Source organism: Lathamus discolor, chromosome 12, assembly GCF_037157495.1.
Source record: "Lathamus discolor isolate bLatDis1 chromosome 12, bLatDis1.hap1, whole genome shotgun sequence".
NCBI classification, from domain to species: domain Eukaryota; kingdom Metazoa; phylum Chordata; class Aves; order Psittaciformes; family Psittacidae; genus Lathamus; species Lathamus discolor.
Window position 1 is genome coordinate 1448205 of NC_088895.1, and position 26869 is coordinate 1475073.

The following is a 26869-nucleotide window of genomic DNA, read 5'->3' on the forward strand; positions in this document are numbered from 1 at the left end:
GCCTAGAAACCCCATTTTCTCTCTCAATCCTTTTGAAGTTAGTGTTGCAAACAGCAAATACTATCTTCACTTGAGCTTTAGTGTTCAAAACACAAACTGTTGTATTAGGAAGAACATGACCATGGTCTAAATCTGGCGTCTCAACCTCATACTCCACTGTGTTCCTGCAGCCAGTGTCACCGAGTACTGATGCTCAGAGATGCAATTTTGAAGGGAAATTGATGAGGAAGGGCATAAATACAAATGATCTGTATTCACTCTACAATCGAGGAGAAACATCAAATTGCCGTGAGAGGAAGGACACCTTCCAATGTCAAGAGCTATAAGTTGAGAGGAAGTTAAATATTTAATTGAAATTAAACTAAATATTACTTCTAACCGAAAATCAGTCCTCAGGAAAATAGGAAGCAGCTGCTCTGTTAAACATTCCAAGTGCTCAGCTCTGACTGGGGCTCAGCTCATTATACAAAAGGTGCTGCCAGCAAACATTTCATCAAAAAGAAATGTTCCTTTCTTCTTAATTAAAGTTCAGAGATCCAAATTAATTCCTGCAGCAGGGAAGTAGGAAATAGCTGTAGCTCAGAGGCTCCTGGCTTGGACTTCGAGGTCTGCTGAAGGACAGGCACAGAGAAACCCTCCCTTCCACCTGATGCTGCCCACTGGGTTAGAGCAGGCTGCAGACCTTGCTTCACCTCATCCCTCACTTGCTTTTCCACCAGGCTGCTATGTCTTGAGGATAGCAACTGTGTCCTCACAGCCTTTAGAAACACCAGTGGCTGATGCCACCCAGACTGAAGGTTTCACCTCAAAGAGCACAAAGCCCACACCCTGCAAGCCCCACACCTCCACTACCCACTTCAAGTGTGTGTTTCAGTGGTTTTATCCAGTATCTTGTACCTAACCGAAGCAATATGTTATACCTGATTGTAAGGCAGGGAAAATGCAGTGCAAATGAAATTCATTTCAGAATAAAATCAGGATGAGCCACTTGGGCTCAGATATTGCTGCCATGTCTCACAGCAAGCAGAGAGGCAGAAAGCCGTGCTCCCATCTTCCTCACACAAATGCCCACCTATCATATGCAAAATCAGACCAAAGAACATCTTTTGAGGGCAAGCAAGTGCAAAAATAAGAAAATAACCCTTCCTGAAAGCAGCAGAGCTCTCTGCAGCACATGGAAAGCACACATACCCCCATCCAACACGCAGCCTCTTCCTTACCTTATAACCTTGCAGTCTTTGCAAGTCAGATGAAGTTGAAATATATCACGGCACTCAACACTTTCTATGAGCTGCAATGGAACCTGCAATTAAAAAAATGATATAATTTTAGTTCAAACAGCACTAACACTGTAATTCCTTTGCACATCTCACAAGGATTTATTACAGGATTACATGGGCCCTGAAAAAGAGAGAGAAAACCAAAGAAAATGAAAGGGAACTACTTCAGCAGCTCGGTAACACGTAGCAGTAGCTTCAGTTCCACTGCTCTATGATCCAAACCCCATAAGGGATCATGTCAAAACAACTGAGAGGGCTGCAGCACTGGTGACAAATGCGAAAGCAGAGAGACCCACAAGTTCTTTTCACAAAAGCCGCCTTCTAAGCCTGAATTTGGGATCTTGGGAATATCATTTTAGCTGTTGGCTTTACAAAGGCAGGAAGGGACAGGACAAGTTGTGGCAGTGTTGTCTATTAAGGGACTGGAATGGACCTCAGCCCAGAGAACCACCTATTCTTTCCTCAAAGTGCACAGCCTCAAGGACACTCAGTGAATTATTTAGACCCATCGCTGCCTCCCATGGCAGCACCACAGCCAGTGAGGCACCTCTGCCCAACTACCCCAGTTCAGACCCTTGAACACTTGCTTTTCAGTCAAATGCTGCTTTGCCTGTTAATACTCTCCCCCCAAAACCCTCTTTTTTAGCAGTTTTTCCCATGTCCATCTTCATTTAAGCAGTCCTTCCCCCGCTCCCTCCTCCCAGCTCTGTAATGACAGACCAAGGATTCTTCTACTCCTGCATTATTTTTAATTTCCTTCTTTCAAAGTCACTCTTTGCCCTGTGCCCTTTCAATCTGCCCTCTGCACAACAGCCATTCTTTCTCCCTGTGACAGCCTACCTGCAGCTCAGCATCCATTTCCTCAGCATCTGCCTGTTTCTCTTCAGGAGAACATTCATATCCATCTTCTTAATTTTCCTTTCATAAATATCTGTCCTCTGATCCTCTTGAATTTTCTATCTCCTTCCTGGTCATTACTCTTCCTCCAGTAAAACTCTGTGAAATTACCTGCCTCCACTCCCCATTCTTCCCACTGACAACCTTCCATTTGCCTTGTTAGCTTCCTGGGGCTGATGCACGTGGGCAGCTGGACAGCAGCACAGTGAGCCTGCTCTTGACAGAGCCATCAATTCTATCTGCAGGCACTTCCCCATCTAATCATGGCCATCAGGATAAAGCAGTGCAGAGCAATCATTTTAGCTTTGACAAGAACACACACGCATGGTTATACCAGGACAAGCATACACATTACAGACAGGCCCAGAGCACTGCGCTCCTGCAGCATTCAGGGACCCCTTCCACTGGAGCAGCTTCCTCCAAGCCCCTGTGTCCAACCTGGCCTTGAGCACTGCCAGGGATGGGGCAGCCACAGCTTCCCTGGGCACCCTGGGCCAGCGTCTCAGCACCCTCACAAGGAAGACCTTCTGCCTAAGAGCTCAGCTCAGTCTCTCCTCGGGCAGGTTCAAGCCATTCCCCTTGGCCTGTCCCTACAGGCCCTTGTCCCAAGCCCCTCTCCAGGTTTCCTGCAGCCCCTTCAGGCACTGGAGCTGCTCTCAGGTCTCCCCTTCAGGAGCCTTCTCTTGTCCAGGCTGCCCCAGCCCTGCTCTCTCAGCCTCATGTCTTAACTGTTTTCCCAGTTCAGAGCCTGAAAACTGTCAGGGTTGTGTTACAGGAGGGTTACTTTGAACAGCGTGAGGCCAAGGGTATGTGGGGTATATCCTGAAGCAGGGTATAGTAAAACATCTAGAGAAACTGAGGGTGCAAAGTCAACGCAGAAGGTCCTCAAGGAGTCTCCCCTAGGTGGAGTGAGTCGAATTCCCCCAGGTGTGATCTTGCTCATATTCCTACAAGGGATGCCTGGAGCAAAATTTGCCTTTAATTACAACTAATTACACTCGGGATTTGTCTTGAAGGCAATCATTCAGGTTCCCCCTCTGCTTTCACAATCAACGCACATGCAATGTGACAACTGGAGCATCAGAACCTGAGAACGTAACAAGGACTAAGCTACTGTTCAGCACAGATGAACCACAACTGTGCCAGCTGATGAAGGAAGATGCCAAACCAGCCACTTCCATTGAAGGCCAAGCAAGGGACAGCTCATACTAAAGCTCTGCAGACTGGAAGTCTCCCCTATCTCACTAGCACGATTTTCTTTTACTGTGTCCAAACCCTGCTATTTGAAAGAGGCTGCCACAGCTCCATGGTATCATGGACTACACTAATATCTGAGCTCTCCCATGCATGCGGTTAGCTTACAGGGAAAAACCCTCACCAGCTGCAAGCTTGAGATGTACTGAAGGGAAGGCAATGCACAGAGCTCAGCCTGGGAACCAACCTGCCCACATGCACAGGGAGATCACTGTTGAGTCTGCACTTTTATCCCATGGATAAATGTAAGTCAACACTTCTGAATGTCATAATCCCTCCAATTTATGCATGGTCTACTGGATCTTTTAGGCTTGCATCTAAAACACCACGTTCCTGTTAATACTGTGATCTAGGAAGTTATCCATGGGAAAGATTCACACATACAGCTGTTTTCTGCAGTGTTGCAATGTGAGAATTATCAACTTTTAAATGTATTCAGGCAGAGGTGCAGCAAGTGATGTAGCTGCGTTGTGCTACACACTGAGGTTTCACAAGCACCATTCTCATGGCCAGTCTGGTGAACTGGAAACAGAAAACACTGAGGAAGAAACCAAAGGCCAGGAATCCACATTTAACTGGAATCCATTTCCTCCACACTTGCCTTTACTAAGGGGTGAGTAGCTGATGGGCACGCTGCTTTCTCTGGAGCACCATTCCTACCAGGACAGTGTTCCACCTACTTCAAGAGGAGATGCCAGAACAGCTCAATATACAGACACAAGGAACCAGTTTGTTTTACAAGTATTACAGCACAGATGTGTGTTAAGAATTCTCCTCCTTACAGAAGTCCCTCTCTCCCCTGAGGTGACAGGGACATTGGTGGGGCTGGACTGAGTCAGGACACTGATTCTTCTGAAAATCGCTCAGAAAACCTCCAACTCCAAACATTAATGAACATTTATACATGTTTAAAAAGGTCTCAGAGGTGTTCTCTGAACAGCTCTAGTGTTCAAGGCCAGGTTGGATGCAGGGGCTTGGAGCAAGCTGCTCTAGTGGAAGGGTCCCTGCCCATGGCAGAGGTTGGAGCTTGGATGAGCTTTAAGGTCCTTTCCAACCCAAACCATTCTATGATTCTATGATACAAAACTAGCAGGGAAGAGTCAAGATGAACGCAATCAAAACTTACTCAGTGAAGATTTCACCTAGAAAAATCACCACTCGACCGATAATTTTGATCAACAATAACCAAAGTGATTATTACTCCAAAATTTAACAATTTAAACATTGTTCCTAATTATTGCAAGTATGCTTTAGCCTTAAAGATATTCTAAATCCTGTCTGCCTTAGATTCCAGTGGAGTTCATATTACGGCATTAGTGATGGTCATATGGGTTATGGAAGAATAAGCTGTATTCTGCTCTACCTCACACACTGTCTGATTGATGGTTAATGGTGACACATGGAGCAGAACTAACAACCTCAGAGCAGAGAGCAGAGTGAGAGGGCAGATGTGGTTCTGGGTAACGTGATGTAGTTGAACACGTCCCTGCTCACTGCAGGGGGTTGGAACTGAATGAGCTTTGAAGTCCCCTCAACCCAAATGATTCTAATATTCTATGAAAGTCTGGGAAACAAGATTAACCTGGGAATATTGACAAGGTTTTATGGACTTTTTTCTAAACATAAAGAATATTATTCAAGGAACATGTTTGTATCACAAAGCAGTAAACGAATCCTACAAAGCACTTGCCTCGTATCACACCTTCTCCCTGCTGCCAGCAGCACGCAGGGATGCATCTGGCTGACTGCACTTGAGGCATCCCAGTACCCAGCTTTGCCCTGGCTGCCCTCCTGCTGCATGCTGGCACCTAAACCTCAACTTTTAAGTCTTAGGTTATACTCCAGGATGGAGTATACAATAAGGAAAGTGAAAGCACAGTTATGCTACCCCTGCACATGCACCTACTTGTATTTGCTCTTTTGCATGGTCAGCAGGGAAAATAATACTCCCTTAAGCTTCCAATTCAATTCTTGGCATCACAGACTTTTTGCCATCATCATGTTCAGAAGTAATAGCTTTACCTGCTGAAAAAAACCCATCATTGTGGATTTTAGCACTTTAATGCTGCACAGATGTCCACCAGCCCAGCAGATACCCCCTATTCAGCTTGCTACATTGACTGTCCATGAACTCAAATGGCACTTGAAGAAGTGATTGATGGTAACTGACACAGGCACGTTTCAAAGTCTGCAGATAACACAGCTCTATGATTAGAGACATAAACCAGCAAGGACTGAGTCTCAGTTAATAAACAACAGTTTTATAAGTTAATCATTTGGTTCTGGCACAAAACAATAAAGAACAATTTAAATTTAAGACTGCCATCGCATCAAAAATTAACTCAGGTGCACAGGAGATCTGATGTTCCAGCCCACTGTGTCACACGTGCCTCAGCCATGGAGGTTTGGACACTGGTCAAGTCTCATTTTGCTTCCCTTGCGTTTCTAGCTCTGGATGAACACGCAGCTTTGGGTGTTTCACATTTCACTCACAACTGTGTGGTTCAGGGTTTATGGCTGACACGTGGCAGTTGTGAGCAACTAACCAGGGTCAGGTCTTGTCCTGAAATAAGGAGATGGGTAAAAACCCATCATCAGGAGGAAAAGAATAACATGCTTTGGGTCTTTGGATTTTACTTTACTGGGTTTATTACAAACAGCCACCAAAGTATTTCTGTGCCGTGTGGTTTGCCCTATCAAATTCTGTGTCATTCACAAAGACCATTTCAACTAGTAAGATGCTCTAGGTAAGTATTACCCACTCACTGCAAAGGACTACACAATGCCCATTTAACTCATGTCTATGACGATAAGTAGCTGGATATGTAACAATATTTAAGAGGGGATACTTAGAGTAAGAAATGTGCACGCCTCTGAAGGTGAGGTTGAATTCACAGATCTCTCACGTCAATGACTGTATTCATACTGTCCAACTTCAGACATGTAATTGCAGTAGTTACCTACTTCCACCTTCTGAAGCTCCAAGCAAGGCAGGAATCTAGCTTAGGTGCTCCTAACAGTGCTTTGGAAGACATTTTGTTTCTCTACTAAGTATATACAGAGCCTAGGGAGAGCAAAAGGCAGCTGTAAAAGGAACCTAAAGTTGAGTGAAATGAAGTTTCCTTACAAAGCCTGATTTTCAGAGGTGCCGAGTCATCTTTTGCTGCCTAAATACATATTTAAGGATCATAAAGAGATTTCTCATTACCACTAAGTACAAAAAGCAGGATCATCAGGCTTTTATTCCAAATTCTCTTATCTGGGTTGAGTTCAGAATACCACGAACAACACTTACATTCACAACAGACTCCTTGAATTTGATATGAAGCCTGTAATTGGAAAGTGCAATGATGGCATCCTCTGCTCGTCCTACATACTCCGTACTCTCACCGTGCAGTTCAATGAATGGGACCTTCAGAAGAGGAAGGAAAAAGTCTTTCAGAAAGCATTAACCAAAACCATTTCCCTCCTGGAAGCACACAACATCATGAAATCTAAAGGAACACTGCTGAGAATTCAGCCTGGCTGTTACTGCTAAGAAGGGAAGTCTTGGGTCAGGTTGGTACAAGGTTAACTGCAGCCTTTTCAGAAATGATGCCTCATTTTCTCTTCATTTTCCTGAGCAGGAAGTGCTTGGTCAGGGAAAACCAGGAGCCTTTATGACAAACCTGAGCAAACTTTCCTCACACTTAGGCAAGCAGTCAGACCAACCCCTTGATTTACGCACTTGCTCCTTACCTAACAGAGAGTGACATCTCCTTCATGTTTCTAAATTCATCCTAAAGTAGGCAAAACATGCAAGACGAATAATCTTCTGTGCTACTGGTCATCAATATTCCCTAAGCAAGCTCAGGTAACCAGCTCAGACTGGATAAATCATAGCTTTTGCTTTGGATCTCTCACTGTAAATAAGGAAATGCATGATGTGCTGCTGTTAGAGAGGCAGAAAACCTGTAGTCGTATCACACTGCACATAAAAACTGCAACTGTTTGATTAAAAATGTGACTTAAGCCCGGTTTAGCTGAGCTGGGTGAAGAGTATCAATGCTCAACTTGGAAATAACCTGGGGCTACACCAACTTAGCTTAAATCAAGTAAGAGTTTCTGTTGAAGGAAACAGACTACTTCAGCTGACTGGAGTGTCTACATGGATAACTCTATGGAGTGTCTACATGGATAACGCTATGGAGCGTCTACATGGATAACGCTATGGAGTGTCTACATGGATAACGCTATGGAGTGTCTACATGGATAAAGCATGTCACTAAATGATTTCAAAAGAAACTTTGGAAGACTAAGAAACCAATAAACATCCATTTTGTGCAACATAAAACTTTTGGCTTCTCAGTAGCAAGAAGCAATGGGAGTATCTAACTACATTAGTGTGGACTTTTCAAAGAACCGTGTTCTAAACTATGGACTAAAACCTAGCACTGAAACTCCTACACAAGTACTGGCTCTATATTTCAGACATTCTAAGGATTCTCTAGTAACAGAACACACCAGTTCTGCCCTACCAACAGCACATGAGCATTTAAACAGAAAGCGGGTTTCTCCTATTACTGTGCTCATAGTGAATGAAAATTCTACTGGAGAAGCCAGAGCACACAAGCTCAACTGGAGACACTGGGATCCCCACTGGCAAGGAGCAGCGTGGTGATTACCTGAAGGTTCTCATCCTCTCGGATCAGCTGCTTCCTGGGAAAAATCTGATTAGCCTGGATACATTCAAGGCTGTGCTGAGTCTCTTCATCCTAAGGAACAAAGCGTTACATTGAACTGCAGTACTACCACTTGCTGCCTGCCTTCTTCACCACCCAGTAAGCTATCGGCTCCAGCAGGAGGAAGTGCAGAGAATTCTGCTATCAGTCACTTACTAAAGTTACTCCACTTTCAAAGACAAGCATTGAAACAACTAAATATGATACTATAACATGTTTCCTTCCTGCAGCCTGATTAGAAAGTCATAAATAATAGAAAACCTTATGACTGTGTTAGGAAAAAGGCACCAGCCCAGTCTAGTCCAGCACTACCTTAGAATTCAACCACCCCACGTGTAAACTTTAATTCTCTGGTGTTTTGAACTTTAGCCTATTCTGCTCTGTAAGAGGCCCCATAAAGCACTTTTGCTTACCATGACAGGCCCTGGAGCAGAGGAGCAATCCTCGTCTTTACTCACGATGCTTTGAGGCTCTTTCTTCACTTAAAATCTAGAAAATCAGAAAAGTGTAAGGATGAAGTTAAATTCTTTTTTTTGGGTTTTTTTTTTTTGGCAAATAAATACAAATTACCTTTTAAAGACTGAGGATTTAGCTGTCAGAAAGCTGTGAGCAAACGTCAATTATGAGAAGATGAAGTCCATTTAAAGTGACTCTCCTGAGAGATGGAATGGTTCAAAATGTGTCTACTCCTCCTTAAGGATCACCTGAGAAGGTGGTGCTGGAGGGCACCTGCCTGCATGCAGCCCTCACACTACTGCTGCTGTAATTCAAACATGTTCAGCAGCTCAGAGCACCCTGCATTGTCTCCCAAGTCCTTCGCACATGGCAATGTGCAGGTTACACACACAGGTTATCAAACCAAAGGGATCACGGGCATCAGTTGCGCTGGTATCTAAACACAGGCTGCTGGATCCTCCTCAAGTAATCTTGTTCCAACTACAACATATGAATTGGAACCCACATACAGATAAAATCCCTCATTGTAGAGTTATGACTCATTTTTACATCAACAGGTGTGTCAAAATGTCCATTTTCTTGAACCAACCCTCCCAAGACTACACACTGGAAGAAGCTCTTCCCTGTGAGGGTGCTGAGGCACTGGCACAGGGTGCCCAGAGAAGCTGTGGCTGCCCCATCCCTGGCAGTGCTCAAGGCCAGGTTGGACACAGGGGCTCGGAGCAAGCTGCTCCAGTGGAAGGGGTCCCTGCCCGTGGCAGGGGTTGGAGCTGGATGAGCTTTAAGGTCCCTTCCAACACAAACCAGGCTGGGATTCTATGACTTGCTTTCTCCACTATCTAACAATCCCCAGCCTTTTACCATCTGTAGATTTTCTGGCAGTACTGATTATACCTAACCTGAACTTCCCCTGTTTCAGTTTGAACCCATCACCCCTTGTCCTACCATTACAGTCCCTGATGAAGAGCCCCTCTCCAGCATCCTTGCAGCCCTGCTCTGAGGTCTCCAGCAGCTTCTCTTCTCCGGGCTGAACAGCCCCAGTGCTCTCAGCCTGGCTCCATAGGTCCCCAGAGCAGGGAAGAAACAGTGGATAAAAATTTGGAAGCTGGTTCAAAATCACACAGCTTGCAGAAGGACACGTGCGTGCATGCGTGTGTGTAAATGGAGGATATTATGAGCAGAATTGAGCTGGAACTGCCACTAATTCACTAAAAATTTATGCAAAAAGTAGATAAAAAAACCCCAATTTTAAACAAACAAAAGCTACAAGACTTGACAGAAGCTGGAATCTACCAAGTATGGAAACTGATAAGGAGACATCAAACACCAGCACAGAAGTTTCCATGCCTGCAGGAACAATGAGGAGTAGGAACATTTTTGTAAGTTGCCAGAAACAAGGGGGATCTAGAATACAATTTACCACCAGTGAGATGGAGACAGCATTACTGCTGATACTGGTTTAAAAAAGCCACAATCCTTGAACATTTTTGCTTCAAAAGAAGCAGAGGAAAGACAGTTCATATGTAACCCATGATGTAACCATGGTTCATATGGAAGGCATGCTGTAACTGATGAGAACATTTAAAGGAGCACAATGATTAAAGTCATAAATTCTTCAGGTTTCATCTTTAATGCACCAGAAGCCATCAAATTCCAGCCCCTGTATTCAGAACAAGAACCTGGGCCTGATTCCAGCATGACTTGGTGTTTTACATAGGTTGTGTTTGGGTCCACTTATCTTCAAGCCCATGTCTGCTCTTGACTTGGAGATACCAGGAAAGGAGGGGCTCAGCAGTTCCCTCCAACACATCTGCCTTCAGCTTCCAGTCTCTGGTTCTCCCTGTATGTTTTTCAGCTCACATGGTGTCCCCATTCTTCTTGATGTCCAAGATTTGAAGACTGAGCCTTTTGCTCAACCCAATTTAAGCTGATGGCTGGCTGAGCAACAGGTTGATTTGTCCAACCAGCCTCTGTCTTGCAGCTCAGCTGTCAAGAAAGGTACAGACTGTAGTAACTCTGCAGTGTACCCTGATGCAGTGAGGAATATGAGTCAACACAAGGTGGGTTTAAAACTTGAGGTTTACATAAATCTCCTTCTCCATCCTTACAGTAATGATAAGGTCCACATCCAGCTGTCAGGTGTACAGCTGGCCAGGAGAAGAGAGAGGGCACATCTGTGTGAACACTTCTGAGGACATCTCAGTCTCCAGTTCAGCTGGCTGCTGGAGCCAGACATTACCTTCTGCCCATCAGCCCCAGCTCTGCTCTGCCAGAACAGCACCATTGTTAAAAGCTGTTAAGATCAAACACTTCTAGATGAATTCATCATGATAACTTATGTAGAACTTCAGCAAAGCTTTAAACATTAATAGGAAAGCCTGAACAGAGAAATTCCTTGCTATTCCAGAAGATGCCTTCAAAGACAATTACCAGAGAAACAACAACCTAATTAAAAAGACGAGCTTTATTACACAGCTAAAGCCTGCTCGGTGTCATTGATGAAAAGTTTTCATATGTTAGGCACTGTGCTGTAACCAAATAGTTCCTTTATACTTCAAACTGATTAGATACATTTATCTTTAAAGTTTACTACAGCTACATAGTAATAAACCCAGGATTAGCTTAGGAAATTAGGGCTTTTAAAATTTGTTGCAGCTGCGCTCCTAAAATCCATCATAAACCATCAGCAGAGACTATGCAAGTGACTGCAGGACAACTTCGTGCTTAACTGCTGCATCCAGCTGCAAACAGTTTCTACTAGAATAGCGTGCGCTGGTTTATACGGGTATGGGAATTTGCCTTCTTATGGTGAATTTTGGGAAAGCTGTGTGAAAAAAACATGCCCAGTTCAGTTTTAATCAGGATTTTTCTTCCCTGGGAGGGTGCTGAGGCGCTGGCACAGGGTGCCCAGAGAAGCTGTGGCTGCCCCATCCCTGGCAGTGCTCAAGGCCAGGTTGGACACAGGGGCTTGGAGCAAGCTGCTCCAGTGGAAGGGGTCCCTGCCCCTGGCAGGGGTTGGAGCTGGAGGAGCTTTAAGGTCCCTTCAGCCCAAACCTGGCTGGGATGATTCTGTGATGAGCTTTGCGAGGGAACAGCAAAAAAATCCCAGATACTCATCTGCCTCCACCTCTGTGCCCTGAGCCCAGGTTTAACCTCCCTTTGGAGGTCCCTTCCAACCCAAACCAGGCTGGGATTACCAGATATAAACCATGATATGCCCAAGATAAATCATACAAGAACTTACAAGACTGGTTCTAAAACAAATAGTTTGTACACTCACACTGCTTCTAGGTATTAGAGAAAGGCTTCATCAACTTCTCTGCCACAACACAAAAGTACTTCTAAACACTGGGAAAAAGAGCAAGAAATATTGAATTGTTAGAACAAAGTTGGCTGATCTGATGGACAGCGAATACTGAGAGCAAAAATTGATTTCCCATCATGTCAACAAGCTGACCCCACTCCATCATCCCACCACTGCTGGAGGGAGCATGAGGGAAAGGAAAGACCCCACCGGGGACAGGGCCAGGGCCCATACACTCTTCTCATAGGCAGCCCCTGAGATTAACTCTGAAAGATCACTTCCAATTTCACTTCTTCTATCCCAAAGCTTTGGAACTCATTTCCACCTGCATGCAGAACAGAATCAGAATTCCCACTGTGTTTAACTGCAGCTGGCAAACCATCAGCTCTTCCCTGATAGAAAAGACGATTTCCCAGAAATGAAATGGAAATGGTCCAGGACACCTTAGATATCTGACCAGGAAAACACCTTCATAAAAAGCATCCTCAAATTCAGGCTCCTCCTGATCAATAATATCACCTATAAGGAGCAGGTAACTTCTAGAGTGCACTGAAACTCATTTTTATTGTTAGAAACAGCATTTTTTGTCAAGGCTGAGGCCAGAAAATATGTTATCAACTTACTGTGCTGTCCTTTCAACTGGAGTTTCATCTATATTAAATTACACTAAAAAAGGGCTAGTCTTGTTAATTCTCCATCTTTATGTTCTGCATGAAAGGATGAGTGATTAGTTACAGTTGTAACCCCAGTCTCTGTTCACCCAGGATGGGAACATCTTAATTACCTTTCATTTCAGATGTGCCTCTGCTCTAAATGTTGTATGTAATTAAGGCTGGCAATAACCATCTGTTTGTAGTGATTCTAAACAAAAAAGATGATGTAAATAAAGGATCATTTAAATTCACCTATATTTAAATTTAGTTGGACTTACAGCAAGGAGAAAGAAAAATGAGAGGGAAAAAAAGGAAGAAGGAAATAGCCAAGCGGTTCACTGTTCCCTGCCCACCTCCTCAGGCTCAAAACAACTATTCACACCCTGTGGCACCACTGACCTCTGCATTTTAGACAGGAACCTGAAAGTTTTGACATCGAAGATTAGAATCCCAGCCTGGTTTGGGTTGGAAGGGGCCTTGCAGCTCATCCAGTCCTAACCCCTGCCACGGGCAGGGACCCCTTCCACTGGAGCAGCTTGCTCCAAGCCCCTGTGTCCAACCTGGCCTTGAGCACTGCCAGGGACGGGGCAGCCACAGCTTCTCTGGGCACCCTGGGCCAGCGCCTCAGCACCCTCACAGGGAAGAGCTTCTGCCTAAGAGCTCAGCTCAGTCTCCCCTCGGGCAGGTTCAAGCCATTCCCCTTGGCCTGTCCCTACAGGCCCTTGTCCCAAGCCCCTCTCCAGGTTTCCTGCAGCCCCTTTAGGCACTGGAGCTGCTCTCAGGTCTCCCCTTCAGGAGCCTTCTCTTGTCCAGGCTGCCCCAGCCCAGCTCTCTCAGCCTGGCTCCAGAGCAGAGCTGCTCCAGCCCTCGCAGCATATCCATGGCCTTCTCTGCTCTCACTCCAACAGCTCCACATGCCTTTTGTGCTGTTGCCCCAGAGCTGCTGCAGGACTTCAGTGGGGGGGAGGGAGGGTGTCTCATAATTAAGAGAGGAATCATTGATAATCACTGACCCCACCTTCAACAGGCAGCTCATCTCACCATTTAGCTTACCAAAGAATGAGAGGGAATAAACCAGTCCTCTTTGTCCCAGAAAGCTTCAAGCTACGCTCTTCTGATACTTCACATTGGCAACTGCAAATAAAAAGATGGTGGTTTAAAACATGAACCTTCACATGAAAAAATACACATGTTGAATAGCCAGCAACTTATACAAGAACTTCAACTGCTACAGTAGCTTGTCTTCATTAAATAGTACTATGCAAGGGGCAACTGCTGAGAGCTTGATATGCCCAAAGAGGGAATTCAGTGACTGGATCTGTCACGAAGTGTGTGCGGGCTGAGGCTTCCTTTCTGCTAAGGGGCAGGTCAGAAATCATGGCCAGGAAGCAATTTAAGCTTGTTTTAAACTTCTTTGGTGCACAGACATGAAAAATAACCCAACCCTTAGCAATACAAGCAAGAGGAAAGCTCTCTTGGATAAGATCCAGCTGCTTTTGTACTCATCCTCAACAGTGGGCTTTAATTTTACACTACAATCAGCTTTCCCACTGAAATCAGCTGCCCCAAGGCAGAGACACAGACCTCCATGAGTGGTCACTGCCCAAGTGCTGCTGGGCAAACTGCAGCCAACCCAAGGCAACCAGCAATGCGCACATGGTACCACTCCTCCCGAGCCCTGTCTTTTGACTTCCCAAGTGCTGTACAAACAGTGCCTCAAAAAGAAGTGTCAGCATATGTTGCAAGGACAGATTTGTCCCAAAGTCATCTGGAGGAAAGCTCTGATTTGCTTCATTCCCACAGAATCACTTCAGTAGGTGGCCACAGCCTCCTATGGCACTGGAATGATGGCTGGGACACAACGTTCCATACTAAAATACCCAAACCCTAAAATTATGTGTTCCAGACTAACCCGGCCATTCCTTGAGCATGCAAGCAGCCAAGCTGATGGAATTCCACTCCCTTGTATCCCGTGTGCCAGAGGATTTGCTCTTCACAATACCTTGGAGCTCTCCCAAGAGCATGCTGCATGCGTATGTGCCTGGAAAGCCTAACTGTATAAACACAGCATCCTGCTGCTACAAAGGGTTTGCTCCTACTCCGACTGGCCACAACTACTGGGAGTTTCACATTCAGGTCCATTAATAGAATATAAATCTCTATTTCGCATCTATCTTGTCCTTTAGGGCTTATGACAGGGAAAAAATACAATCTGTACAAAAGGATGTATATTTAAGACTGAATAAAAGAAGTTTTAAAGGTATATTTAAGTAGTAAAATGAGGCTTTAACTCTTAAAATCTTTTTACTTTAAAAGTAAAACATGCAGCAAGCCAAAGAAGCTCTGACATTACGCACAGTGGACACACGTTAGGGGCATCTCATCTCTGTCTCCCTTCAGCTGGTATGTAGACAACCTGTGCTATGAGAAACCACCCTGTGGATCACCACAACTGTCACCAGCCTCTGCTCCTCATGGATTGCACTGCTGAAGTAGCTTCTAAGAGCAACATTCAGTTACCTGCAGCGAAGATCAATGTTGTTTAACTTGGTTTAGAATCTCTCTCAACCAACAACCCAAATGCCAGTTCCAGTGGTTTTATAGGCTGGTAACTCATTGTCACAGAACCATGGAATCGTTTCGGTTGGAAGGGAGCTTAAAGCTCCCCCAGCTCCAACCCCTGCCATGGGCAGGGACCCCTTCCACTGGAGCAGCCTGCTCCAAGCCTCTGTGTCCAACCTGGCCCTGAGCAGTGCCAGGGATGGGGCAGCCACAGCTTCTTAATCACAGCACACGAGGCACAGAGTACACAGTTTTACTCCGAGGTACCTGCTTGAGCATGCAACAAGTTCAACTTCACAGCCACATGGTTGTACAAAGTCCCCCTTGATGGGAAACCAAAAAAAGAAGCCATGAAGAGCACTACACAACTCCAATGACTCCTCAGAGCCAGTTTGCTGGCCACGTCCTTGCTCTGAAACAGGCAAGGTACAGACTGAGGGTAGCAGAAGGTGGACTTAGTTTGTGTGCTTTAGGTCCAAGATGAAAACAAACCTTCACAAAACCTGCAATAAAGTGTTATTGAATGTAATGAGGTTTGGAAGAAGCCCCTGAATCTCAGGAGTTTTGTGCAGCAGTTTAAAAACAGGACAAACACATCCAATACAAGTGCTAATAGTCCCGCTTTATCCCTGCCAGCACTGGAAACGCTCCAGGCCGGGCTCCTCGGCGTTCCCCCTGCAAGGCTGCAGGCACAGATAAGCACCTTGGACCTTATCACTTCCCAAGTAACTCTTGTGCCAAAGCGAAAGGAAAAGCTGACTGTAAGAAGAAACACAGCCCTGAACTCTACTGGATCTCAAACCAGTTACTGACAGGAAGAGCAACCCAAACGCCGGTGTGGAAATAGCTGCTAACACAGTTAAATGCATCTGAGATCACTGCCCCTGAGGATGGGCTGCAGCCTTCCCCTCTGTGTGCTCCCACCACTTCCTCTGCATCAGCTCTGCTGTTTGATCCACAACGAGCAGATTCACAGAATCCCAGCCTGGTTTGAGTTGAAGGAACCTTAAAGCTCCTCCAGCTCCAACTCCTGCCACAGGCAGGGACCCCTTCCACTGGAGTAGCTTGCTCCAAGCCCCTGTGTCCAACCTGGCCTTGAGCACTGCCAGGGATGGGGCAGCCACAGCTTCTCTGGGCACCCTGGGCCAGCGCCTCAGCACCCTCACAGGGAAGAGCTTCTGCCTAAGAGCTCAGCTCAGTCTCCCCTAGGGCAGGTTCAAGCCATTCCCCTTGGCCTGTCCCTACAGGCCCTTGTCCCAAGCCCCTCTCCAGGTTTCCTGCAGCCCCTTTAGGCACTTGAGCTGCTCTCAGGTCTCCCCTTCAGGAGCCTTCTCTTCTTCAGGCTGCCCCAGCCCAGCTCTCTCAGCCTGGCTCCAGAGCAGAGCTGCTCCAGCCCTCGCAGCATCCCCATGGCCTCCTCTGGCCTCGCTCCAGCAGCTCCACGTCCCTCTTGCGCTGCTGCCCCAGAGCTGGATACACCATTGGGAAAGTGAAGGGTAGAAGATGGAAAAACGAATGGGACCATTTCAGTAACTCCTACAAAAGGTGAACTGTGTCTAGTAAAGGAACTGGCTTTGCACTATCTTTCTTCCTGGGCTGTCACATTCCCACAGCTGGTTTGCCATTTCTTTATTCAGGCACAGCTACTGAAGTGCAGATCAACACTGCCCAGTTTTCCCTGTGAAGTCCCTCTGTCACAGGGCTCCAGGACTCAAGGTGATGAGAACAGGAACAGTCAAAACTAAGCTTTTGCTCTGAACCATCTCCTTAGAATCCTTCCCTGTTGACTCTTTTGGGCCCTTGGGCATTAGGTGCACACTTCAGTTAGCACACGGCTCTTGCCTCCACTGGCTGTTGCTGGAAGATGCTCTGCAGGAGCAGTGAGATGATGTTATCACACTGTAACAGTAAAACACCAGTCATAACATAATTATGAGGGGGAAACTCAGAATTCACATTCCAAGGTGTAGAACTTTCATCCCTGGAATATTCCAAACCTGAGCAGCCCCTGAGCACCCCAGCATCACAGCTGGCCCTACCGCAAGCAGAGCACTGGAGTACATGGCCTCCAACCTAGACTATGCAAGTCTGTGACAAGGGTTTTCTTGACAGTTCTTTAAATAAAACAGTGGCCAATAGCTTGGAAAAACACCCTCGAGTTTTAACAAACACGCTTCTTGAATTCAGAGTGGAAAGTTGTCCCTCCAGTTTGTTAGCTGAAGGGCTGTATCCAGCAAGAACGGAGGAGGAATGACTGGCTAGGCATAAAGTGAAAAGGCAGAAGAGAACAGCAGCTTTGGAACAAAACAAATCCAAACTTCCCCTAGCTGCAGACAAACTGTCCTCACAGAGATGTAGAGAAACCAAACCACAAGTGACTATTTTAAAGGTGTATTTTTTCCCTCTCTTTGCTGAAGTAGGGCATACCTGCACGGGTTAGGCCATATCATGTCACAACCTTAATACAACACATGTGGCTGATGGTTAAAAGCTCTCTACTCCTGTTCACATTCCTGACTTCACAGTATTACTGCTCCAACAGAACCATCTCTGCAGTGACTGGACCTCCTCTCACACCATTACCATCACACGTGTACCAGCAATGCACCACCTTTGTGTTTGGCTGCTTTCTGCCCAGCTTTAACTCACATACTGGCTATCGATTGTTCTCCTCTTTCCTTCTAAGCTCTTCTTAGTGGATTCTACTTGCTTCCCCAAAAAACTATTTCTACCCTACTCAGTGTACTAAGGGATAGGAACAGAACACCACTATCAGCTCCCTTCCACCTGGGCAATGTGGTTAGCTTGTGGCCAAGCTAAAAACCCCCGAGAGGGTGGGAGCACTGGAGCTGGCACCATGGACACTGGTGCTCCCAATGCTGGGCAAACTGAGCTCACTGCTTAACAGAGAGCTTTAAAAGCTGTGCAGAGAGAAGGAATGCTGATCTTCAGGGAGAAATCTTCTGGATTCTATTGCCACATGCCTTCTCTATCACACACTTCTCTGAATTGTAAAGTGACATGATTCCCAGTTTGGAAAGCTGCTGAGTATGAAGGTCTGTCCACATCAACACTCAACTGCACGACAGTAAGTGGAGATGAGCAGCCACACTGAGCATCTCACCTGCCCTCAGCACCATCCCTGCCAGTGTTCAAGGCCAGGCTGGATGGGGCTTGGAGCAAGCTGCTCTAGCAGAAGGTGTCCCTGTCCATGGCAGGGGGTCGGGACTGGAGGAGCTTAAGTTCCTTTCCAAGCCAAACCAGGCTGGGATGCTGTGGTTAACACAGATAGGAAACATCAAACTAAGAGCATTTTGAAAATGGCTGATTCCATTTTCCATTCTACCTGTGCTGCTGTGAGTGAAGAATAAACTCTAAGAGTCCAAAGCATCACAAAGGTTTTGCGCCATGTCACTGCACTGACTCATAGGTTAATGGTGGGTAATTGAGCCTCCTGTGGATCCCTTCACAGGTAGGCATAGTAGCTTGCTTCGCCTTCCCACTAAGAAGGGGCATTAGTCTGTTTTTAAAGCAGTTTAAGCTGATGATCGTTGCATCCTAGTTAAAAAGATCACTCCTCGCACTCTTCCAAAATTAAATGCAGAAGCAGCAGTTCAAAAAGTTACAAGGAAAACCATCTCAAACAGTAGCGAAGGTTGAAAGGGCAGAGGAGCACGGGAGGAGGGGCAGTAGAAGCCCTCCTGAGACTCTAGCTATCTGGTAACTCATGGGAGTCATTGGATCTGGCATTAAGAGGTCCATTTTTGATGTACATACACAAACCAGGATATGATTTGCCCAACAGAGAGCTTGTGATGAAGCACTGTAAGTTTAAAGCTCAAATGAACAACCCATTCTGTCATTTTCCTTTAATTTCAGTTACTCCATATTCCCCAGCTTGACACCCATGACAGACAAGTAACATCTACCAGGAAGGACCAATGAGTGACATGGATCAGTTTGAAGTGTGGAGAGATCTGCAAGAAGGGATCCATATCTACCAGTCATGTATGAGAGCTGACAGGACACGAACCACTGACCAGGGCCTGAGCTGGTGGACACTCAGACTTGTATAGGTTCTAAGGTAAAGAAGTGACCAAGTGTCACCTTTGTGTGTGTAAGGCGATGTTCCGTCCAAATGTAACCAAAGAGCCTCCATGAGAAGTAGGGCGATGTCAGACTGAAGTTATGAAATGGAAAAAGCAAGAGAGCAAGCCTGAGACCAGGCAGCCAAAGCTTCCACTTGAAACGTCAGAACAGAGCAAGGAGGGAATAATTTGCTCCTCATACTTCCCATTCTTGCTCCGAGGTCCTCACAGCCCATTTGCCATGAGTCACGCTTCCCTCCCGTACTTATTCCTTTCTAGGAGGCAACAAACAAACAGGGGTAAGAGGCTGCTAATCAGAGTCTCAAAGGTTTTACTCATCCTTCCCAAACACCTCTTCATGCCCTTGCCCTCCTCCATAACACTGTGCTTGAACTCAGCCCTTTCTTGTTACCTGGCTGAGCACTGGGAAGGGGCAACTGCTCTTGTGGGAGAGCAGCATTATACAGCACCCACCAGGGCAGGCTCCTTGCACCTTGTACTGCACTAACAGTCAATGCAACACTAAAGAGATCTACAAGTAACTCAAAGAGAGTTTGGAAACCAGGAAGCAGCGAGTCTGATGAGAAGACTCCTTTGGAGTTCCAAGTTAAGCTCCAATCAGTGTTTTTCCCCACTGAACTCCATGAGGACAACCTACACCAAGTTACAGCTATCAGCTCCTAAGTGGGTAAGTTGACCATATTTTCACCATACTTCATCTGGCACAAAGCTTTTAAAACCTCTTTAGCAAAACACCACTCAGTTCCTTTGTCATAAGACAGCTTTACTGAAAGACCAAGTACCTGCTATGAATAGGCATTTATTTCTCAAAGCATTAAGTAGGTTAAATTAATACAAGGTGGCCGTAACAGGGAACTCAGCCCCCCACAGAGGCTGAGTCATAGCACTGATCAACTACAGAGCAAGAATCTGATGGGACACAGCCAAGGCCGTTATCTATCACCAGGGCTTTCTTATATTGCACACCTTGCACAGTGTTGTTATAGACTACAGTTTTCACAGAATCATGGAATGGTTTGGGTTGGAAGGGACCTTAAAGCTCCTCCAGCTCCAACCCCTGCCATGGGCAGGGACCCCTTCCACTGGAGCAGCTTGCTCCAAGCCCCTGTGTCCAACCTGGCCTTGAACACTGTACCTATTTATTTCTCAAAGCATTAAGAAGGTGAAATGGAAATGGCAGAATTTAGTTCAAACACCAAGTGCCCTCAAGAAGCCCTGACCTGCACTGAAGCTCTTAAAGAGACAACCATATCCTGTACCAGGAGGACCTGAATCCATCTTTAGGTGTAACACAACAGTGACGCTTCCATCAGCATCTGTCAACCCTGGGGTGACGCTTCAGCCCCAAGAGGCCCCTTGCTATGAACTGACCACCTAAATCTCCCATTTCAGGAGTTCATCAAGGCTCAGGAGAGCTTTTCCAGGATCATAAACAGCCATTTTCTAGAGAGCAGAACAAATACTTGTTTGTGCATCATCCACGAGACTGCCCAGCCATGAACAGTGATCAACAGCCTCAGTGCTCAACCAGCTGCTAAATACATGTAAATACTGGAAATAACATCAGGCAAAAGCCAAATTACAAGGAGATAACCCCATGTGTGCTTGTGCATGATAAGGAGAGCAGCAAGAGCTAGGTAAAGAACCATGAGCAGCTTCAGTGAGTGCAAGGAATTTTCTGCCACTCCTATTGAGACAGCAAGTTCCAGTTTGAAGCCAGACACGGGATTTACTGGAACAGGTTACTGCCCTCCAGGCAACCCCTTCCAGACTGGAACACACAGGTTATTGCATCAACCCATTGCCAGTTTGAACTTCCCCAGATTCCAGCAGTGTGCTCCGCTCCTCACCAAGTTCTCCACTGGGGGAGAGGAGACTGGTGCTAGCACTGCCCTTTAGCAAGGCACTGCAGTGCTGAGGCTCCCTATGTGTATTAAGAGATACCCAGAACTCAGATGCCTTCCCCAATTAAGGAGGCTTCCTATATTTAGATCCCAAGGGACACATGAAAAGGTTTGGCTCATTTACCAGCACTGCCTCCAGGAGACCTGCTACTTGATGTCCCTTCTTTGGTCAGCTGATTCAGTTCTCTAGGAGGAAGAGCAGAAGAGCAAACACCATTTCTCCCATAGTCAGTATTTGGAAGATACTGAAGTGATTTAAGACAGTTGTTTATTCCCATTTGCGAGTTGCACTTAAATCCTGGAGATGGGAGTCTACAACTAAAAAGGCAAGGAAAGGGAGAAAGCCTTAAAAAGGGTCCTATAAACACACTGGAAAAGGGACACTGAGCCCATGGAACTGCACCTCAGAGCTGGGAACAGCAGAGATTGCATTACGCTGGAGAGCTGAACCAGCTGCAGGGCTCCAAACAGGGTTTGTCTGTGTGATGTGGGAGGCAGAAGGTGCATGAAGTAATTGCACATCTGTTAGACTCACCTAAAGAATCCTGAAGCTAGTCTGAATGTGCTTCCATTTCCAGAAGTCATCTTGAAGATGAGCTACTGACAAATATCCAGTAGTAAGTAGAGAGATCTTCAACAGAGGAGCTGATTTTGTCACACTAAGGGCACAGCGGCAGTGGTTTAGAACCAGTTGGCTCTATTCTGCAATAGGACAAGGGGTGATAGGTTCAAAATGAAACAGGGGAAGGTCAGGTTGGAGATAAGGCAGAAGCTCTTCCCTGCGAGGGTGCTGAGGCGCTGGCACAGGGTGCCCAGAGAAGCTGTGGCTGCCCCATCCCTGGCAGTGCTCAAGGCCAGGTTGGACACAGGGGCTTGGAGCAAGCTGCTCCAGTGGAAGGGGTCCCTGCCCGTGGCAGGGGTTGGAGCTGGAAGAGCTTTAAGGTCCTTTGCAATTCAAACCATTCCATGATTCCCTGATTCTATGATTTACATTTTTAATCTTATTTACTGTTGAGCCCAGCAGCCCTGAAGCTACTCACCCAAGGCAGTGTTCTATGCAACAGTTTGGTTCTTGACTCAAAGGCAACACCAACTATGACTCCTCAAGCCACGCTTCCAGACTACTGAAAGAGGTCGAGTTCAACCTTGACAACTCCCCACAAATCTTCTCTCTCCATAACTGCTTCCACAATACTGGAAGCACGCAAGCTTGTCAGCTTGCACTGAAGTTGCACAGACATTCAGAGCCAGGGAAGAATTTACTTGTATTAACAGAATATGCTTATTCAAAAAAAGTAAACAGCACGAAGCCAAGGTTAAATATATTCAGGCATTTCAGAGAGGCACCAAAGAAGGGTTTGTGGTTCTTTTTAGGGCACATATGTACAGCAAAACACTGAGTTTCAGTCAGAATTGAACTCAAGTTCTGCAGTCAACAGCTCCTGAAACAACATTTGGTATAACCCAGTTAATTTTCATCAACCAGACACTCAGCCCTCCCACATTTAAAGTTAAAATCCCACTGGCCTAAATGTTCAACCTTCCTTAGGAAGATACCAGCAGGTATTTGCCCTGTGTGGAAAAAGGAATCAATCCTACATGGTTAACTATATCCCCTTCAAAATCACTGTTTCAATGGCAAGATGATCCAATAGCAATGAGTTTCTCTAGGGAACATGAAGGTTTAAGGCTGTATTTCCTACCTGCTCACGTAAATCAACCCCCACTAAATCCTGTACTGATGGTTAGGTTTTACCAAGAAGAGGTATTGTTCCAGTTCTGCTTAAAGATATAAAACCAGTGTGAGCTACACATCTCTAACAGCCCAGTACTTACCTATGACTTGCAGATACCAAGCTTCAATGAAATGCACAGTAGTAGCATTTCACAGTACAAAATAAGTAAGATCAACTGAATTAGTCTATTCTTGGTCTTTATCCTTCCATTTGAAGTACCCTCTGTAACCAACGTCGTAGCAAACCCAAGTCTGTACTCAGTGAACTCCGATGTGTGGCTGAAACCCATGAGGAGACAATACCAAGGATGCATTTGCTTAGATTCAAAAGTAAACCAGGAGTTTTAGAAAAAAAAGAAGTAGCTCCAACATAAATCAGGAGCAATGAGAGGTTTGGTACCTGAGGTTTGGGTCCGGGTTTACTGCTTTGCTCCTGATGAAATTAAAAGGCACAAACCCCCCTGACCTCAAGTGACAACATCTCATTGCAGGATGAAGCTGCTGACAACATATGAACACAACTGAACCTCAGCTTGCTCAGGCACCCAAGATCTTTTGGGGTGTCAGCCTTGGTCAGAGCCCAGACCAAGAAAGGGCAGGAATCTCCTTCCATAAGTACTGAAACTGCCTGCTAAGCTGCCACCGGGTGCAGGACTGAGTTTCACAGGCAGCTTTCCTGCTGAAGCAGACTCCACCACCAGAGACTTCTGGGCTGTTACAGTCACAGCAACACGACCCAACATTCCATTGCCAAAAAGCAGAACACACCTTTGCCCCTTTAAGTCCAAACAGGAATGTATAAAGAACACAAATTGAGAACAATTTGGGTTGAATGGGACACACGAACATCCCTTAGTCCAAGTCCCTATTACATCAAGTTGCTCACACTTGTCCAGCCAAGGCTTGAGTAGCACCACGCATACTCCTTCTAGACAACCTGTTCCAAGATTAAGGTTGGAATCTTAAACTAAGGTCAGAAAAATACTCAAAGGACTCCTTCACACTGAGCAAAACCAGGGAAAGCCACAAGGACAGGAACAACGTTGGGAATACTTCAGTCCCCCTCACTGCTATTTCAAGAGTTTATGTATTGGTGGAATAAGTCTGTGTGAAGACAGCTCTAGGAGCAAATGCTCAGAGCTGAGCTGAAAAAGCATGTGTAATTCAGCTGAGAGCTCACTCAGGAACAGCCTCAGTATCCAGGCCCAGCATTCCTGAAAGAGCTCACAGACAGCTTTGCACACCTAGGTTTAAATGCCAAACTCCTCTCCTGAGGAAAGATTACATCTTTATGTAAGGAAAGCTTACTTGACAAGCTTAAACTACTCTGTCAACTAAGTACAGGGATCCAAGGTATGTCTGTTCCATTAAAAGTACCCCATTTGTGACATTAGCTTGGCAACGTAATGGCTCTGATCCAGGGACAGAACCATTCTTGAAGTCTCCCCTGATGGCGGAAGCTTCAGGAATAACCAGTGACATCCACGACACAGCACTTGCAGCCAAACTTCTGCGCTCAGAGCTTGACATGATGCTCCTTTTCCCAGTCAGCATCACCATGGGCGCTGGAGAACCTCTGCAAAGAGGCAGGAAACAATGGCCTGCTTTGGTATTTTACTACTACACACAGGACAGCTCAGGGAGTCAGAGCAGGGGTGTGTAAATGCTGCTGTAAGGGAAGATATTTCCCAGGCCAGGCATGCTTTGGTGATGGGTTTTTGGACGAGGATCTTATATGCAGTTGCACAATAAAGTAAACAAGGGAGGCAAAGCTGACAGCCTGGGAGCTGAGGATTAATGACACAGCAGATATTTGCTCTACTCATACATGCATGGAAATCAACTTGTAATTGCATCTTAACATGTCTCTGTATATGAAAGAACTGAGTGAAGGATTACACATGAGGAAGTGCAAGCACTGTGAAGCTTTAGTTCAGATTCTCTTGGGATAATGCATGATCCCTAATTTCCTTCTCCATCCTCTCCCGCCCATAAACCCCACCTTCACTCAGGGAACTAGGTGGACAACTCTCCCTGAACGCAAAACTCTGCATCCTCTTCATGTTAATCACGCCTTCTAGTGAGTGTGCAGTTCTGAACCAAGTCAGTCTTCTCTACGCTGCTCATTTCAGGCACTCCTTGGAAAAACCTCAGTGCTTACCACAGTTTTCACACTGTCCCATATGGCTAAGTGGTAGTAATGTGTTTTTAAAAGGCTGGAAAATGAAGCATAGTAAGAGTTCAAGCATCAGAAGCATCTTCTAGTTGTGGTATCCAGAACAGATGTCTGAAGTGTAGTTCTTCAAATACTCCCCATTTCTATAGTATTAGGAAAGTACAACTCCACCAGCTTGGGGCTGAGCTGCAGAGACGAGTGCTCAGGCCTGAAGACGCATCCTCAACACCAGAACTGTAACTCTATACACACCTGCATGAGTTTCCAGTACCATCCTAGCCAGCTCCCCAATCCACAGCAGGGCAGGGACACCTTTAGCTCCCCAGGATGGCAGCTTCCTGCCTCACCAGATCATCACCTAGAAATTCCTCCCAGATAAAGTCAGTGCTTCTCCAAACACCAGGGAACTTCAGACCTTACTGGGCCACCTGCAAGTTCTGGATTTCTTCAGGGGTCCAAAGTTAATACAGCCTCTGCTTAGAATGATCCCAGTTATTACCTGTGCAGATGAACTACTGACGCCAGTGCACACACAGCAACAGCCAAAAGCAATCAGACAGCTTGTCAGGCAGTGGAAAATCATCATTGCTCCCACAGCACCTTCATCTTTATTTGTATTAGTTACTGGCTCAGTTGCACAGCACCGATAAACCTCTCTTGTAAGGCAGATGAACTCCCTGGCAAGGCTTCCAAAGGGAATAGTGCTCCCATCTGGTGAGGCAGCTTGGTCAAGAGCATCAGCCACACTTATCGGGAAGCCCAGGTCAACACAAGGACTCAGTATACCTCATCCCCAAAGCCTCCTTTATCATAGTCAGGGCTACAGAAAATGGTTGGGCCAACTAGAGAGCTGGAGAGGGGCTTTGAACAAGGGCCTCTAGTGAAAGGTGTCCCTGTCCATGGTAGGGGGTTGGAACTGCATGAGCTTTACAATCCCTTCCAACCCAACCCATTTGGGGATTCTATGATCTATGATAAAGCCAGGGACAGAGCTTTCCAGTTTCACCATTCTGCACGTAATGCCAGTGAAATTCCCTTCTCAAATTGGGTAATCTTTGCCCCTTTGACGTTTTCTTGCAGAGCAGCATATTGCAGTGTAAGCTGAAAGCACTACAGACATGAGGGGGATGAACGCATGACACCAACATTTAAGAGTTATTCAGATTTTACACATGTTCAAGCTACACTGATGGTAAAATTGGAAACTCAACAAGGTTCCACAAGCTCTTGTACCAGAATCTGTACACCAACCAGGAACAGCTTAACTTCACCAAGATGCTTTTCCTTCCATGTGCTTTTATTATTGTGGGTGGTCCAATTCATCCGCTGGGGTCCCATACCCGCCCTGAAGCACTGCAGCACCAGGATGCACATCACCTTTCCATGCAGCCACCCAGGCAGATGCAGCCTCCACACTAAGGGACACCTTTGTCTGTCTTCGGGCACCAGTTATTTCTCCAACAGCTTTAGAAACAGGCAACAGAAAAAGCCATTAAGTTAGTTTTAAATGCAGTATATGTAATACCCCACATGCTACCTGCCTCAGCGAGGCATCACGGCCACGCTTCCACTTTGCCTGCCACAGCTTTAACTCCTGTTTATCTTACAGAAGGATGGCAGAAGTCTTACGCAAGTTCACCTCTGCCATACTCGTTATCCTCCCAGGAGCCACTGAATGAAATGGGAGTTAATGAATAACACAGGAGGAATTATTTCATTAGCCCCATGGTGAAAGAGAGCCATCTAATTCTTGGCTATGATGTCAGACTTGAAAACCAGCCAGCAACACTTGCTCAGGCTTCCACTGCTCAATCAAGT

General features: G+C 46.0%; 1 protein-coding gene across 13 annotated transcripts in view; it reads right to left on the minus strand.

The window, feature by feature from the left end:
* Positions 1–26869, minus strand: part of MTMR3 (myotubularin related protein 3) — a 76813-nt gene that overhangs the window by 31837 nt on the left and 18107 nt on the right. For 10 of the 13 annotated variants that reach the window (XM_065692372.1, XM_065692373.1, XM_065692362.1 and 7 more), the window contains 6 exons: positions 26429–26515; positions 13619–13699; positions 8566–8641; positions 8096–8185; positions 6727–6843; positions 1221–1303 (listed from right to left, as the gene is read on the minus strand). In XM_065692372.1, the coding sequence (XP_065548444.1) occupies positions 1221–1303; positions 6727–6843; positions 8096–8185; positions 8566–8568 (293 nt within the window). In that variant the 5' untranslated portion in view covers positions 8569–8641; positions 13619–13699; positions 26429–26515. Of the gene's footprint in view, positions 1–1220; positions 1304–6726; positions 6844–8095; positions 8186–8565; positions 8642–11888; positions 11957–12696; positions 12774–13618; positions 13700–26428; positions 26516–26869 lie in introns of all 13 variants that reach the window. The other 3 variants (XM_065692363.1, XM_065692364.1, XM_065692366.1) reach the window with 3 other exon arrangements.